Below are 17,617 nucleotides of genomic sequence, written 5' to 3'. Positions count from 1 at the left end.
AGGGTAAATGTTTAGAGTGATGATGTGGAAAATAAAATGATTAAAAATGAGTTATTCTTAGGTAGTTTCAAAATGCTATAATATTTTGTATTCAGAATAAGTAATGGTTTCATTTATATTCATTTCACCTCTCTTCCAAACCTTAGCAATATTCCTCTTCTTGAAGGGATTGATTCCTTTCAATTCACTTGGTTCAGTCCCAGTTCAGTTTGGTTCAGTTCAGTTTCTGCCAGGCACTGTTGTAGACTGTTTAGAATGCAGAGTTCAAGTTGCTTACAGACTAGAAAGTGAGAAGAAATAATTAATGCTCTCTTAGTTGATAGGTGTTTTGATGAAAATAAGAGTTGCATTCAAAGAGATCTAACAAGCAGAACTTAAATTTTTTTTTTTACTTTTCCCTACTCTTGTACTATATGTATATATGACATACAATACATTTGGTAAATATGTTATTTATACATAATGTATGTATAAGTAATGTACACACATGAATATATGTCTATTTATATATGTGGAATTTATAGTACATACCCTCCAAATGTAAATATGTTTGCTATCCATAATAAATAGTTACTATTAAGTACTTACTAACATTGAAGAATGCAGCCCTGCTATATGAGTTCAAGATGATTTTGTAAATTAGTATATATCCAGACTCTATAGAAAAAGAATAATTATATGGAATAGTTCAAACAGAGGAAGTGTGGTTTTTATAGAGAATGCATAGGTAAACTATCGTGATTAGTTAATATGTTAAGTAGATAGTAACATGAGATGGATACCTTCAAGTGACATTGGCAATGAGAGTTTAAGAAAGATGATACACAAAGCAACAGGAAAACCACAATGTAATCTGCATTTGTCTCTCATTCTAATAAGCCTCACACAAATTCCAAAGCTCTATGGCCCTTTACCACAGCTCCATCATTTCTCCTCCAAATTTACATATGTTGTAGAGAAAGCTGTGCGACAGTTTTATGTAACAATTTGTGTAATGAGACCTTGACCTCAACTTGGGAAATTCTGACAAGCAGATAGGAAATAGTTGTGCATGATACGCCAACATAAACAATTAGACTCAATACTTAGAATCTAAGTCCAGTATATTATGGCATGATTTCATGAACCTTGCATCAGAAGCACCCAAGCTGGAAGTGACTTTATATCAATTGCATTGGATCTCAGGAGGAGTGATCTTAAATGTTAAGATTAGTGTCATGAGAAGAGTAAGGATCCATGGAGCCCATAGAAGTGCTTCTATCACCTCTGGATGTGCAAATTCCTCCATACGATAATTTTAAAATAACCTCTTTAGGATTTGTGACAATTTTGTGTTTAAGCTTTGTAGATTGAACTTAACTAATTCCAAAATCTCTTCTTCTCCATTAGTGTGCATTTCAGATGACCACAGTCATTGCTCCAAGAGACAAAAGCCGGGTATTAGATACACTGGGCACAAGAAGGAATTGGCTAAACTCATTTGTGACATTGATTAAGACCCCTCAGAAGGGCTGATATCTAAAATGAACCCTGAAGTAGGAATACGGAGTTCCAGGAGATAAGTGCAAGAGTAGTAGAGGAAAACACTCTCCATATTGCCAGGCTGGGAAAGTACAAGACAGTTTTATTTCCAAATGCAATGGTAACTTCCAAAAATGACTTTTCATGAAACCAGGCTGTCTTGGAATTTACAATTATAGTTTGCTCTTCATAGAGCAAATTAGAGAAGGGAAGTAAAGTTTTAAGGAAAATATATGTAACTTTTTTACATTTTTAATTGAAAATGTCTTTTTTATATACTTACATACTAAACTTCAATTTAATTTAGGAAAGAGATGATATTTGGGCACCAGTAAAATAAGATATAAATCTATTAGGACATATGTTGAATGGAAGCACTTAAATTTATTATCATAAATCTGTCTGGTATTAAGAAGGCACTCAAACAGTACTTGCTATAACAAGTCCCCTAAATATTTGGCTTTAGAGATAAGTGTCTGAGAAAAAAATGTCAGAATGCTATGCAGCTCTACAAATTGCAACTTTCTGTTGATTCACACAACCAAATGCATTGATCCATTACAGAGAAATAGGCTGACTTTTTTTTTTTTTACTCCAACATTATACTAACTCAAGATAATTTTTATTTAGGATAGTGAAGATTAAATGTGTATAAACAGAAATGATTATTTTTCTTCTCCTACCCCATTTATTTATGTGTTTCATGAATTAGGAATTTCAGGCATAGAAAAGTTATTTGCAGAAAACAGTAAGTAGGTATTAAGTGAACTGTAATTATAACACAATGTCACTTTTTTAGTCAACTGACTCTTTGGGGATAAGGAAGAATGACGGTAACCTGGGTCATGAAGTTGATATTCTTTCGATTCTATTAGTGTCTCCAAGAAATGTTTTCTGGTTGAAATGTAGGCTTTAATACATGTACCTTTTCATTATCAATGATATATATTTCTGTTATCAGAAAAAACTCAGTATTATGATCACTTGTTTAGTTTTTCATCCCTTGTTCCCATGAGCTTTTGGAGAATGTGGTATATTATATGCTTGTTGAGTAGATAAATGGATCAATCAATCAATGAAGAACTGAACTTACAAAAGTTCTATGACTTTGTAAAAGACAGTTTTAGCCAGTGACAGGCAGTTAACTCTTGTCTTTGTTTAATGCAGATTACTTAAAAAACTTCTTATGCATCAGCCAACAAAATAAGGCACAAGAAAGATTAACATCATTGCATTTGCCATTGTACTATAAATAAAAATAGCAATATTGTTTTCCCTTTCTTTAATATACTCCCATAGATATTGAAAGCACCTGTTTACATTACTGTGATGTTTATTTCTTGACATTTATTTTCATTATGATGTATTCTCATGTCCTATTCATTTTTGAAGATTAATCTAAATATTACCTCAACAATATTCAGATTCATGATAGTGATTTATAATGCCATCTAACATATGGTAAATTTAGATATTCTAGGGGAAAGGAAAGAAAACTTGTTTGATAAAAATATCTTACAAACTTTTGCTTAAATGCACAAATATATTGCTTAAAAGCAAATGAATCAATAATATTGTCAACATGAATAGTTGCACGCATCTTCGGCAATGCTCAGTTTCCCTTTCAAATGACTTTGTTTCAATATAAATCATTTTAATGCATATTAAAAGAATCGAATAAAAACTAAACATAAACAAATTACTAATTCTGATTTCTTTTGTTTAAAGTGATGATTTTCTTAATTGCTTGTCAACCAGATGCAACCCATCAAAAATGTGTGCTTCTTAAAAACTTAGGAACAAGAATATATTGATAGGAATTCACATACAATGAAACAGTGATCTAAATTTTAACTATAAATGAACAGTTTTTTTTAAGAATTATTTAATTTCTTTGGAAGACAGAATTACAGATAGAGGTAGAACCAGAGAGAGAGAGAGAGGTCTTCCATTCCACTAGTTCACTCCTAAATGACCGCAACAGCCAGAGCTGAGCTGATCCAAAGCCAAGAGCCAGGAGTTTCTTCCGGGTCTCCCACATGGGTGCAGAGGCCCAAGGACTTGGACCATATTCTACTGCTTTCCCAGGCCATAGCAGAGAGCTGGATCGGAAGTTGGGCAGCCAGGACTCAAACCGGTGTCCATATGGGATGCCAGCGCTGAAGGCTGGGGCTTTAACCCACTGCACCACAGTGCCGGCTCTGAATTTAAGATTTTAAATGTAATAAGACTGGTTCCAGCCACATCAGTTTGATTTCAGATGAAGTGTGTTCCGTTTAATTTCTCTGTTGGAACCATAAAGGCAGAAGAGGTATCAAGTTCATTTTTTTGTCTTTTTCATCTTGAAAGGATCCTTTTAACTATTTATGAAAAAAACAGTGTAAAATATAAATAGCAGATGCATACCTATAGACTGAGATAAATAAATCATATGAACTCAAAATAAAGACATCAGAAAGAATGTAAATAGGTTCATTGAATGCATATGAGAACATATCTCTATGTGTACAAGAGTGGTATGATAAATATGTTGAAAAGACGGTGGCAATTAATGCTGGATTCAGGTAATTCAGTAGAACATGAAACTTTGTCCAAAAGCAATAGCTGAAGAAGTAAGATACTTACTAAGTCTACCCTGACATTTTTGAATGAAAAAACAAGCAAGTAAGTATAAAATAAAATTTAAAAATACTATTAATCTTGTATTGCTTAGAGTAGGCTTTTCCTTATGTTATCAACATTCCTTGAAAAACTGAAGTCATCTTGTTAAGGAATTACTACTTGTTGGTTTCATCTATTTGATTAACATTTTTTCCTTAAATCTTTAATAGTTTGTTTTTCTTAGAGTAGATTTAAGTTTACTGAAAAATGATGCAGAAAGTAGAATTCCTACATATTTTTTCCCTCCACTGTTTCCCTTATCATTAACATTTTGCATGAGAGTGGTACATTTGTTTCTATAAATGAACCAGTATTGTTACATTATTATTAACTGAAGTCCATCGTTTACATTAATGTTGTGTGGGTTTTGTCTCAAACTTGTCTTTTTTTATAAAGTGAACAAGTTTCACGTATTAGAGATACACAGTTTTAAGAACTTGTCATTTTTCTACCATTACAGTTCATACAGAATAATTTCCCTGCCTTAAAGAGTTCCTGTGTTCCACTTATTAATACCTTCTCTTTCCCAACACTTCGCCTCCTTGGCCCTATGTCTTTTGCTATCGATAAAATTTTGCATTTTAAAGAATGCCCTGTGTTTGGAGTCATAGAATATACATCCTTATCAGATTGGCTTCTTTCATTTAACAATATACATTTAAAATTCTTCTATGACTTCATTTATGGCCTAGTAGATTCTTTACTGTGTTGTCAAATAATACTTTACTTTCTGAATATTACATTTATCCATCCATCTATGTAACTGTATCTTTTTTTAAAAAAGCTTTTTTATTTATTTGAAAAGTAGTTAGAGAGAGAGAGACAGAGACAGAGAGAGAGAAAGCTCTTTCATTTACTGTTTCACTCCCCAAATGGTCCCAAAGGTCAGGGCCACATGCTGAAGCCCGAAGATTGCAGCTCCATCCAGGTCCCCTATGTGGGTAGCAGAGGCCCCAGCACTTGAGCCATTTTCTGCTGCCTTTCCTGGTGCATTAACAGGGAGCTGAATCAGAAGGGGAGCAGCCATGACTGTTTTAGTTGCCCATATATAATACGGATGTCCCAAGCAGGGGCTTAACCCGGTGTGCCATAATGCCAGCCTCTGAACAGAGATCCTGATTGCTTCCACTTTTTGCAAGTTACTTTTAAAATATGGGACTATATGAAATGGGAAATTTTTTGCTCTTTATTCTGTCTTCTTTTACATGGAATACAAAGGTCAAAAGACCTTTCAGGTAAGTAGTAATCCCACGTTAAGTGACCTAAAATGATGCTCTGTAAATGAATCTCTAAATAGAAGTTACATTAGAATTACCAGAGGTGAAGTGAGGATGAAACTGTTAAAAAGTATATTCCCAAGCTCTGATTCTGATCTACTGAATTAAAATATCTGAGATTGAAGCCCAGGTATCTATTTTGTAAAAAAATCTCCTCATATGGTGTCTACCCTCAGTCAAGTTTGAGAAGATGACCACTTTTGCAATTAGGCTTTTCTTTTTTTTAAGATTCACTTTATTTGAAAGGTAGAGTCACAGAGAGTGAATGACAGAGAGAGAGGCCCTCCATCTGCCTGCTCACTCCCAAAACAGCCTAATGGCTAGATGCAGGCCAAGCCTAAACCAGTAGCCAAGAGCCTCCCCAGGGCCTCCCAAACAGGTGCAGGGGCCCACGCACCCTGGCTGTCTTCTGCTGCTTTCCCAGGTACATTACCAGGGAGTTGGATCAAAGTGGAGCAGCCAGCAATCAAAACTTTGCCCATATGGGATACTGGTGCTTCAGGCAGCTCAACCCGCTGCACCACAACACTGGCCACAGGCTGTGTTTTTAACTCTTTTTCTCTCCCTTTCTTTCTCTGCAACTCTGCCTTTTCAATAAATAAATAAATATTTTTGAAAAACAAGCTGGAGGCGGTGCTGGCTCTGGTTCAGCAAGTTAGGCTACAGTGTGCTGTGATAGTGTCCCATGTTGGCGCCCATTCAAGTTCCACTTGCTCCACTTGAGATCCAGCTCCCTGCTAATGGCCCAAGTCCTTGGGCCTCTCTGCACCCATGTAGGAGACCCAGAAGAACCTCCTATCTCCTGGTTTCCACCTGGCCAAACCCCAGACATTGCAGCCATTTGGGAAGTGAGCCATCTGATGGAAGATCGATTGATGTCTTTCTGTCTCTCTTTCTGTAACTCTGTCTTTCAAATAAATAGATACATCTTTAAAAGGATAGTGTGTGCACTTCTGGAAATTTCAGTGCTAGAAAGAAGAGAGTGTAATTAAGAGTTTGTGGTTGGCTGATGCCGAGGCTCACTAGGCTAATCCTCCACCTGTGGTGCCGGCACCCCAGGTTCTAGTCCTAGTTGGGGCGCTGGATTCTGTCCCGCTTGCTCCTCTTCCAGTCCAGCTCTCTGCTGTGGCCTGGGAGTGCATTGGAGGATGGTCCAGGTCCTTGGGCCCTGCACCCACAGGGAAGACCAGGAGGAAGCACCTGGCTCCTGGCTTTGGATCGGTGCAGCGCGCCGGCCGTAGCAACCCCTTGTGGGGGTGAACCAATGGCAAAAGAAGACCTTTCTCTCTCTTTCTCTCACTGTCTAACTCTGTCTGTCAAAGAAAAAAAAAAAAAGAGTTTGTGGTTGGGGCTTATGCTGTGGCACAGCAGGTTAAAGCCCCAGCCTAAAGTGCCAGCATTCCCTATGGGTTCTGGTTCTAGTCCCACTGCTCCTCTCCCAATCCATCTCTCTGCTATGGCCTGGGAAAGCAGTAGAAGATGGCCCAAGTCCTTGGGCCCCTGCAACCTTGTGGGAGACCCAGAATAAGCTCCTGGCTCCTGACTTTTTATCAGCTCAGCTCCTGCTGTTGCAGCCATTTAGGGAGTGAACCAGCAGATGGAAGACCTCTCTCTCTCTGTATCTACCTCTATCTGTAACTCTTTCAAATAAATAATTAAAAAAAAATAGAGAGTTTGTGATCAACCTAAGGGAAAAAAACTAGAGAAATGAACTGAGTATTTGGGAAAATATTTCCTGATTGTAGGTTGTTTATCTCTAGCATTCTTTAGAAAGAAAAATAAGAATGTTAGCTTGGATCATTTACTTACCCTGTTTTTCTCCACCTTCCTATAAATACCTATTAGAATTACTAGACTGTCTTAAACATATTACAATATTCTTAAATGAAGCTTGTGGATATTTTCCCGTTAAAACTTGTAATTTGTTACAGTTCAATAACAGTTAATATATATGTAATTAGTGAGACGACCATTTATTTCTGTATTTTAGATGCTATCCTCTTTTTTTTTTTTCAACAAAACGTATTGCTTCAGGGTGTGGAAATTTAAGTCAGTTACTGATTGCATTTTCACTCATAGCAGAAATTTTAGATTTGAAAGCCAAAGCTTTCATTGGTATAAGCCAGACTTCTTAATAGAATAAAGATATTTTTGAGAAATAAAAAGAAAAAAAATCCTGAAAAGCATTGAAACAAAATTGTGTCTCACAGGAAAGTGGAAACACAATGCAAAATGATCTACTGGTAAACACACAAATGAAGACCTATACACATCCATGCACTAGTGGAAGATCTGAGATGTTGGCGATAAATGAGAAAGTAGACCAATGATAATAAATTTAGATATTTTCAAGAAGGCTTAGATCCCTGCCACCATAATGCCCCTTCAGCTTGAAATTATAAATCTGTAGGATGTTTTTGAGAAATTCAAGAGGATAGAGAATTATTGTGTTATTTTTCAAGGTGTAGGCCTGGGAAACGACAAGACTTAGAGAAAGTCTTCACTGTGGTCTTCAAGACAGAGAGCTGTCAAGATGCAAGTGCCTGGCACAATGAGTATGACGGTAGTAGGGGTGTGTTGGGGTACAAGGGGTGGTTTAGCGAGGGGAGGGGCACTTTTTGAACTGGTACAACAGGAATCACACAAGTGCTGGTATAAATCTGGGGGAACTTAAGGTGTCTAATCATTCAAAAAGAAGAATGTGGAATGTATGGTTGAAGGTAATCAGTCAGAGGCTCTTGCAATATAGCAGGTATCAACTTCCATGACAGACACATACTGATGCGGAGAGACAAGGAAGTTTTATCCAGGTGAGAGTAGAAGTAGGTGTCAATGAGGCCAGATGTCTTTTTTTCCACTTATATCTTATCCACATAGAGGCCTTTCCTCTAAACTGCATTACCTTTGCTGGAAAACAAACAAAAACAAAAAAAAAAAAAACTTCTGCTAGTCCTGAATTTGTCCAAGTATTTGCTTGAAAAAGAATTAGAATGTTCAATGATAGTAAATATGAAATCCACACCTGTTACATTAAAATTATATCCCCAGGAAATGTATTTAAAGATTTAAATTTATATCTTCTAGGTATACTAAGATCATAAAAACAAATGCATGGAGTGGGCTTCTGGTTGCAGTTAAGATGCCATTTGGGAGGCCTGCATCCTATATCAGTCTCTGGGTTTGAGTCTCAGCTCTGCTTCCAACTCCAGCTTCCTACTAATACACAAACTTGGAGGTGGCAGGTGATAGCTAAGATAATTGGCCCATGTCACCCACTTGGAAGACTAATGTTGAGTTCCAGTCTTTGGACATTGACCTGGCCCAAATGTACCAGCAGATGCAAGATCTTTCTCTGTCTGCCTCTGTCTCTATGCCTTCAAATAAAATGAAAATAAATAAATGAAATTTAAAACAATAAAAGAATTACACAGTTTGGAAATCTTCTACATTTTCCATTTATTATACATCATACCCTGATTTCATTTATATCAATTGTAATATGCACATATAGAAAGAAATGTCCTTGGTGCTGGCATTATGGCACAGCAGGTTAGGACACCACTTGTGAGATCGGGATCCCATATCAAAGTGCCAGTTGTGAGTCTTAGCTATTCTGTTTCCAGTCCAGCCTCATATTAATGCCTGTGAGAAGACAGTAGAGAATTGCCCAATTACTTGTTACCCTGCCACCAATTTGGAACACAAGGTGGAGTTCTTGGTTTCAGCCTGACTCAGATTTAGATGTTGTAACTATTTGGAGAATAAACCATGGGACAGGTGATTCTCTCTCTCTCTCTCTCTCTCTCTTTCCCTGTATCTCTGCCTTTCAGGTAAAAAAAAAAAAGAAATCTCCTTATAAAATAAATAAAAAGTAAATAAATGAATCATCATGGGAAACATATCAATAATGATATCTAGTGTAGATATTAAATTCATATAGTTCTCTTATTGATTTCAGATTCCACCACCTACTGCTAACTCTGGATTTTCTCAACCATAACATATAAATAACAACTACCTTGCATTAAAAATATATGCCAAGCACTTAGAGTAATGTCTGGCACACAGCAAATATTAAATATTATTAATCTCATTGTTATTATTTTATAAGTTGCCCTTTATATAAATCAGTGTCATAGATTCTTATCTATGATTCTTACAGTCAGAGAAATCAATTCTCATAAATTATTCATGGTCTGTATTGACAGTTCTTTTCTATAAGCATACTTTTAAAGTTTTACGTCAGCAAAACTTATAATCATTTCTATTAATTATCATTTATTATGAGTTTCCATTATTTATGTATGTAGAAAAATTATATCAGTAATCTCTTTTTTCCAACTGACATTATTATGACTCAGGAGAAAATGATCCTGAAAGATGATCTAGGTAGTTCTAATAGCTCTTTTTGAATCTCAGATATACTTGAGCCACTGTCTAGATTTATCTATTGAGTAAATGGCCCATGAAGTTATGTATGGGTAGGTAATCAATTGATGGAAGCAAATAATTCTATTGAAACATTTGCGATTTATTTTTGATACAGCTCTTTTAAACAGACTGATTAGTTTCCTTTATGATTTTACATTTGAATGCACACACTATTTCATTCTTTGTCATTGTTGCATGACATTCCATTTGGCAGTTGGCTTATTTTTAGCCAGACTATCAAAGTATTTCTCAACTGGACTGTCACTGCACTTGAACTTGGAATTTTGTAGCCTGAATAACTGCACTGTAGAAAAGAAAGAACTGCTCGCAAATGGGAAATTATAAATCTAGACCAACTCAAACTTGTACTGGTAATTATTCTTACTTCTTTAAATGTAACATGGTTAAATTATAGTCTCAATAACTAATAATTCAGTAGAATATGTGTTAATTTTTTAACAGAGGTTAAGAGTGCATTAAGTGAGTGTTGGAAAGATTCTTGGAACTCAGATTATTTTTTCTGAAAATTCTTTACAGAAAACATAAAATTTCTTATAAAATATTATTTTAGCTCCCTGATATAATCTTATAGAAAAATTTGCAATTCTGCTGAATTTAGAATTATATCTTAAGTATATAGTATTTAAAAACTCCAATAACTAGAGATTGCTATAATTAAAATGCAATAAAATCAAATGAAATAAGTCAAATGTATTCTCCTATGTAAATATATTATCCAATAGCAAATGGATTCTTAATTACGACAATTCAATCTGATTGCATTTTAAATATAAACATCTGCATTTTAAACCCACAATCAATAATTTAAGTATTGTAGAATACAGAATAAGAATCAGATTTTTGATTACTTGTATGTTATGATCTGTGTCTAAATTCTATAATACATAGCTATGGATCAGTTCCATTTGTTTTTCTTTGTTAGATGAATGGAAGAAGAAAGTCAGTGAATCTTATGTGACTATAATAGAAAGATTAGAAGATGACCTGCAGATCAAGGATAAAGAGCTTACAGAACTAAGCCATATATTTAGGTAAGTTGTCTTGCTTCTTTTTATAAGTGATTTTATTATTTATGTTGTTGTTAGATGTATCCCTATAATAAGAAAAGAAAATCTATATAAATTCAGATAAACACAGTCATGTTCGAAAACTTAAAATATCAGGTTAGTGCTTCTTTACTACTCGGCTCTCAAAATGCAAGCATGTCACCTTCTTCAAATATGACTTGCATTTTCTCCTCAGAAAAGTTTGCAAAGAGAGAAACCTAGGTGCTAGCCTTTGACTACAAGTTGTTGCTAATGTGAATAATCTTTTGTGGAGCTAGACCCTTCTTTTAAGCCATGCCAGTAAAAAACAGCAAGACTTTTCTCCCAAAATGCTAGTAGCACACTGGCCACATCACTCTTTTTGGACTACAAAGGTAAATTCAGTTTTAACAAACCCTTTGATCTCCTGATATTGAAAGACTGTCCCTTAATAGACCCGAGTACATTCTGCCTTCTGAACAGTCATATAACAGCACGTGGGGTTTGCTTCAGGCTTTCAGGGGGTTTTGTTCTATGATGACAGGAAAAAATAATCTGGAGTGGTATCACAACCTTAGAAGACACAGAATGCTCAGAAAGGAGGATGTGTGATCCTTACATATGCAAATATTTTGGAGAAATTCCATCTGACATTGAGGAACTATGCCCTTTTGGTGTAGTTGGCTGCCTGACTGAGGAAAAGTTCCCTAAAAGCCAACTAGCCAAGTTCACCTTCAGGTGTTTCATTCATGTAATACCCTTCATTTTACTTGAAAAATAAATTTAAATCAAATATTACATTACATATTTTTTAAAAATTTAGATATAGTGAGCATATAAATCTCACATAAAAAGCAGATATAATCATCCATGTAATGTAGTTTATATGAATCTTGTCAATGTAGATAATAAGACTTTTATAAATGTTCAATACATGTTTGGAAAATAAATAGTTGATTCTTTCTGTTTGGCCAAAATGATGAAGTGAACACTGACAATTGTGATAAGATGCCTCTGGACTGACTTTTGCAAGTAGTATCATGCTCAGGTACAGTAAAACATTTGAAAGCCCTGAAGAGATCAATGTGAATGACACTTCAGTATAGGAGATTTATACATCATGTTTATTTTGTTGGAAAAGAGACACAAGTATAAAAATCATAAGCCCCAAAGATCTTTCATATGCTGAATGAAAAATAATTATATTGAAGAGTTTTTCTTCAATTTTATAATTAATGCCTCATTTATTTATTATATTTTAATCAGTAAATATTGTGAATATATATCAAATCAGAAAAATTAATTTGAGATATGTCTTTTCTTATTCTACCTTAAAAATTACCAGTAATCTTTACTACTCCTAGAATAATTTATTTTTCATATTTTCCACTACATGTAACAAAAATGAGACATTTTTACTGACTAGTAGTTAGAGTGAGGGGCAGAGTTCAGTGTCAGAGAGCTTACAGTCCAGAACTTGCTGAGTGCCAGCCATATTAAGATGTTTCTCTAGACATATCAAATGTAAAGCATTATTTAATCTTCACCATTGTCCCATGTGGTGGCTAATGTTTAAGTTAATGGATAATAAACTGAGGATTATGGACAAGAAAATTTGACTTATCAAGATCATACCATCAGTAAATGCTAGAATGTGATTTGTAGGAATGTCTGCTGACTTCTTAGAATTCTCTCTAATAAACCCTGCATTTTTTCACCTTGATTCAGGAGTTCACAATGTGGTTGAGGGGAAAATGGATGTCAAATTTCCTGTGACTCATCATGTAGGGAAGCCTTGTGCTAATACCATTAAGGAAGCCACAGATATGTCGCAGGAGCCAACAGTGACAGTGATGAAGATGAGGAGAGGATTGCCACACTCTGGAATCTGGTTTCTCCCAAGGTTGAAGTTTCCTGTTTTAGCGTAGCCTACAGTACTTGCTAAATTTTCAGAACCCATGACTCAGCCCTGTGTTAAATGAATCAGAATCTCTGAGGAAGACTTCCAGAAACTTGAATTTGTAACAAGCTCCCCAGGTAGCACCTATGCATGATAAAATGGCACTTCTGCTGAAGTTTGAAAACTACACTTCTAGAAAGATACCCAAGTTGCACTGAGAGCTCTTTGCCTGAGAGGTTATTGGTGAAGGGATGAGGGACATGAGAACAGAAAACCAGCAATTGGTATTATCTCTGGAGAGCCAAGACAGCAAAAAACAAACAGAAAGAAAGTACTCTGCTTTGCCTGACTCCAGCAAGGCAGAACATTATCTGGAAAGAGAGTCAAATATTTCTAGGGCAGAGTTGTGAGAAGGTTATTTTCTTTCAGATAAAATGATGGGTGATGAAGTAATACGTGCTGAGAGTATGAATTTCTTATTCCTTATCTTGTCCACAAAAATTTCCGGGATAGTTGGTAATATTAAACATGATTTTGCATAAAAACACATTTGGGTATATATGGCATTTTAGGTTCTAAAAATAAATGTAAAACCTTTTTGTTTCTCGTGTTTATCCATGTCTTATGTAATGTGAACAGTGCTTCTGTGATGAGCAACTATGTTATCCTACCTGACATCAGTCTTTCTCTAAACATGAAAATAGCATGGAAACCTTATACAAAGCCCAAAAGGGGGTATTTAACAACAAAGTTGCAAGTGAAGGGTCACCAATGTAAATATAAGCTTGCTTGTTTTTCTTTGTTTATTTACTGAGTAATTTATTTATAGCATTCCTGGTAGATGCTAATTCCATTTATTAGAAGATATTTTCTACTATATATGCACTAGTGCTCTTGCCAGGTTAAATGGATACTTTCCTGGTATAACTTTAATTTACAGTACAATAAAGAACAGTATATACTGGGGCTGGTGCTGCGGTGCAGTGGGTTAAAGGCCAGATCTGCAGTGCCAGCATCCATGGTCATCACAGGGATGATCCCAGATCAATCTGGGCATTCATGAATTTTGCATTTCCTTGTCTCACTTGGAGTGCCTGTTTAAACACTCAATGAGAGATGTACCATTTTCAGGTGTGGCCTCCACAAATCTCCCTACATACACTTTCCTCTTTTTCACAAGAATGCTAACAGCTCTCAGAGAACACTTGGAAACCATTTAGTGACAATAGCAGACTTCTAAATGACTATGTGGAGAACTACATGTCAACCTATTTACCCAGTGATAGCGAGCAATGAATTCTGTTGCATTTAAAGCATAACAAATTTGTGAGTCAACTTGTTAACAACGCTAGAGTTACCCTCTTAAAGTTACTAAGAAGAAAGACTTGCTAAAGAGATATAATGAACATTAGAGTAAACTGAAATCAAACATCTAGTATCCATTCTTGTGACTTGTGGGTAGGAAGGGACAGCATGGAGAAAGCAGTTGTAAGTGGGAAAATGATGCAAAGAAAGTGGGACAAATATCTCAATTGGGTTTAAATCAGGTTTTCAACTTTGACACGACTAGCAGTCAGGCTACAAGTGGTAAGGTGCTCTTCAAGAGCCAGGGTAAAGTTTCAGCACTGTAGAAGGCAATAGCAGGCCTCACCAGAAGCCATTCAATGGACATTAAAGGTCAAGATGTTATTGGAGCATATTTTTAGGATCAACACTCATGAAGAAAGGCAGGAGGCAGAACTGAGCTGGGAGGAAGATGGGTTGTAATGCCGTCTGCACAAAAACTCGCTGAAGCTCAGTGGATCTTTAGAGTTTTCCAAGCTGGATTGAGAGGACTGGGCTTTTATATTTGCAAAAAAAAAAAAAGACTAGTCATTGGATTCTGGCTATAGCCTGAGAATGACACACAGACAAGGCATCTGTCTTCAGCCAAGAGTCACATTCCCTATTCCACTCCACCGTTCTGCTATACCCTCCGTATTAGAACTGCCCCTGGTGGTGGGAATACAATATATGTTTAAATAGTCATGCCTCAGATGATACATGTTACCCTTCCGTAATATTTAACAACCATTTATATGATGGTCCACATGAGATTTTTAGAAGTCTTCTCATTCAATTCTTTTGTTTCAATATATTTTTAAGTCAAAAGAAATTTTAGAACTCTGTTTTGATAATTTCATTGTCAAACCTACTTTTATTTCCTCAATCTATAATATGAAATTTGAAAGTCTATGAGGAGATTCCAAAGAAGTTATAATATTTAATGCCATGACTTACAGCATAATCCAAAATCAGCCTATTTTATCTCAATGCTAATCTATTTTAGATTTGAGTAGGTGTATCTTAGTTAATAATGAGGAAATCTTACTTTGAAAATGACTAGAGTTAATAAATGTACATAAATAGTCAAAGAATTGCTAGGTTTAATGAAAAAGCAGTCACAATATTTAGAGAAAATGCATAAAGAGATTGAGAAATATGAAGGAAGCTTTCTAAAATGTACTTTCCTGCTTACTTTCTCCCTGAAAAGACTGGATCCAGCTGCATTCCATAAATCTCTGTCCTCCAAATGAAATATCTTCTAAAATTTTTTTTCACAATAATAGCCAACATTAAAATTTAGCTATCAAAAAATGAGTTGCTTTGTTTAGACAGAAGAATTTTTCTGTAAAGGCAGTATATACAGTACTGAGGGGAGAAATACCATCTATGATTAAAATATAATGATATACTTATTTGGATTGCTTAGGTAATACATTGTGCCAAATAGCAACAAAACAGAGCAAAACAAAACAAAAAAAAAAAATAGGCATGAACAACAACAATAACACCTCAAACAAAAGGAAAACAAAGAATTTACATTACTTTAATGCAATCTACTTTTCTAATGCTTCTCTTATTTGTCCAAGTTAAAGAAGTTATGAGTAGTAATTTTACAGGAATATCTTATAAAAACTTTGTGAAGTGACTTGACCTCAATTGTTTTCTTTGTCTCTGTGTCCCACCTGTCTCTTCTCTCTCAATCTCTTCATCTCTTTCTTTTAACCTAAGTCTCTCTCTCTCCTACACTGTACACTTTCTGTCTCCCTTCCTATACTGCCTCCATTATCCCTTTTTCTTCCCTATCCCACTTCTCAAATGTAAAATACAACCAAAAAGTGAAAAAAAAATCAATATTATGATAGCAGGTAATATTTATAAAAAGTTTTATAAGGTTTAACACATTTAAAACTCACAAAATTCTATGAGACAATGATTATTATCCTCTTTTCTAACATTTTCACTCTTGTTCTGCCACTATATCTCAATAATTATTTATTATCTGAATGAATGTATAAAGAATATACTTTACATTGTTAGCTTGCAGATATTATCTGGGAAATCCTAAAAACTATATTTCTAGATATTTCTTGGGGTTATATATATATGTATAGAAACAGATTTTATTGATGAATACTCAGTTTAAACTGCTTAGAAGGAGAAATCTACAAAGAACTATAAAAGAAGTTAACAACAAGCCATTTGTCATCCAAATGATCCCTTTGGGAAACTAGACTCTCTTTAATTTTTTTCCCTTTGTTTTTACATTCTTGACCTTTCTCTAAATTTCATCCAATATATTATTTCTTAAAGTATCTACTTCTGAATGTTTCACACATAAATTTATTATTTTTGACTATCTGTTCAAATGTTACTTGTGGTCATATCAGATGTCTTCCAAGAAGGATGAGGTCATGAGAAAGAAGTTTAATTGGATCACAAAACTGCAGTGTTTTCTGGGTAAAAGGTAAAGGCTAAGAGAGAGTTCATTATGCCACAAGAAAGAAAAGTAACTTTTGGGCACAGAGTTACCATTTTTAATGATTAAGGACAGAATATACTACTAGAAATGGATTCATAATAGTGGTTTCATTTTAATTAGGAACTTCATCCATGCCCCAGCAAGCACTATGAACTCATTAGGATATGTTAAGTTACAGTATGGCATGGTGGGTGATGAAAAATGTAAGGGGATATTAAAAAATAAATTGAGCTTAGAGTATTAGAATACATAAGTGATGTTCAATTGGCAGTGAATTTGACATACACAGTTACTTTAGAAGAGGCAAAAGAAGAGAAAATGAAATTTCTCTCCTCAGAGTGATTGCTTTAAAATCTTGAATATTTTAATTGCATGTATCAAAACAGAAGCATTTGACTAGAAGTTAATGGGAAATGAGAATTAGGATTCAAGTGCAGCCCCCAAAGTAACTCTCATTAAAAAATTTACATTCCAGTTATTAAACTTAAGCTAAAAACCATACTATTAAAATCACACTTGACTGCCAAATATTGGAGGAGTCTATTCTCTGTTGATTCATTTTGTTGACATTAATAGAAGCTTCATGAGTTCAAGGAGGATAGAATTCCAAAGGAGAACAAAAGCAACAAGCCACAACTCAGTTTCAAGAAAGAAAATATTTAGGACACTATGCTCAGTCACTTATTTATGAATGATTAAGTCTAGTTCATGATTTAATGAATTAACAAATAATTACTGAATAAAAAGTCACACTGCTTTCAATTTTATTAATGTAAATAACACATCCATTCATTATTATCCTTTTGTTTAACAAATAAAGCAATGGACTTTGGCATCTAGTATTTTCTGTGAATTCAGTTGGCTTTGCAAAGCTAATTGTGTCTTTAGAGATAAAGATTAATGCTATAGTGAGTTGCAGGATCTATCCAATGTTTATATTCCTGGGACTGATGTAATTAAAAGATCCAGGAATTAA

At 34.9% G+C, this 17,617-nt stretch overlaps 1 protein-coding gene across 5 annotated transcripts in view; it reads left to right on the top strand.

Annotated features, from left to right (window-relative positions):
- The first annotated feature begins 10,124 nt into the window (after positions 1-10,124).
- The window catches only part of TNNI3K (TNNI3 interacting kinase), a 355,192-nt gene continuing 347,699 nt past the window's right edge, over positions 10,125-17,617 (top strand). For 4 of the 5 annotated variants that reach the window (XM_002715920.6, XM_017345534.4, XM_089336751.1 and 1 more), the window contains exons 1-2: positions 10,125-10,261; positions 10,834-10,942. In XM_002715920.6, the coding sequence (XP_002715966.1) occupies positions 10,222-10,261; positions 10,834-10,942 (149 nt within the window). In that variant the 5' untranslated portion in view covers positions 10,125-10,221. The remainder of the gene's footprint in view (positions 10,262-10,833; positions 10,943-17,617) is intronic. The other variant, NM_001204807.2, reaches the window with a different exon arrangement.

This window comes from Oryctolagus cuniculus, chromosome 7 (genome assembly GCF_051225735.1).
Source record: "Oryctolagus cuniculus isolate XC-2025 breed Fujian yellow rabbit chromosome 7, ASM5122573v1, whole genome shotgun sequence".
Classification (NCBI taxonomy): domain Eukaryota; kingdom Metazoa; phylum Chordata; class Mammalia; order Lagomorpha; family Leporidae; genus Oryctolagus; species Oryctolagus cuniculus.
This window is presented reverse-complemented; position numbering and strand designations above follow the sequence as displayed.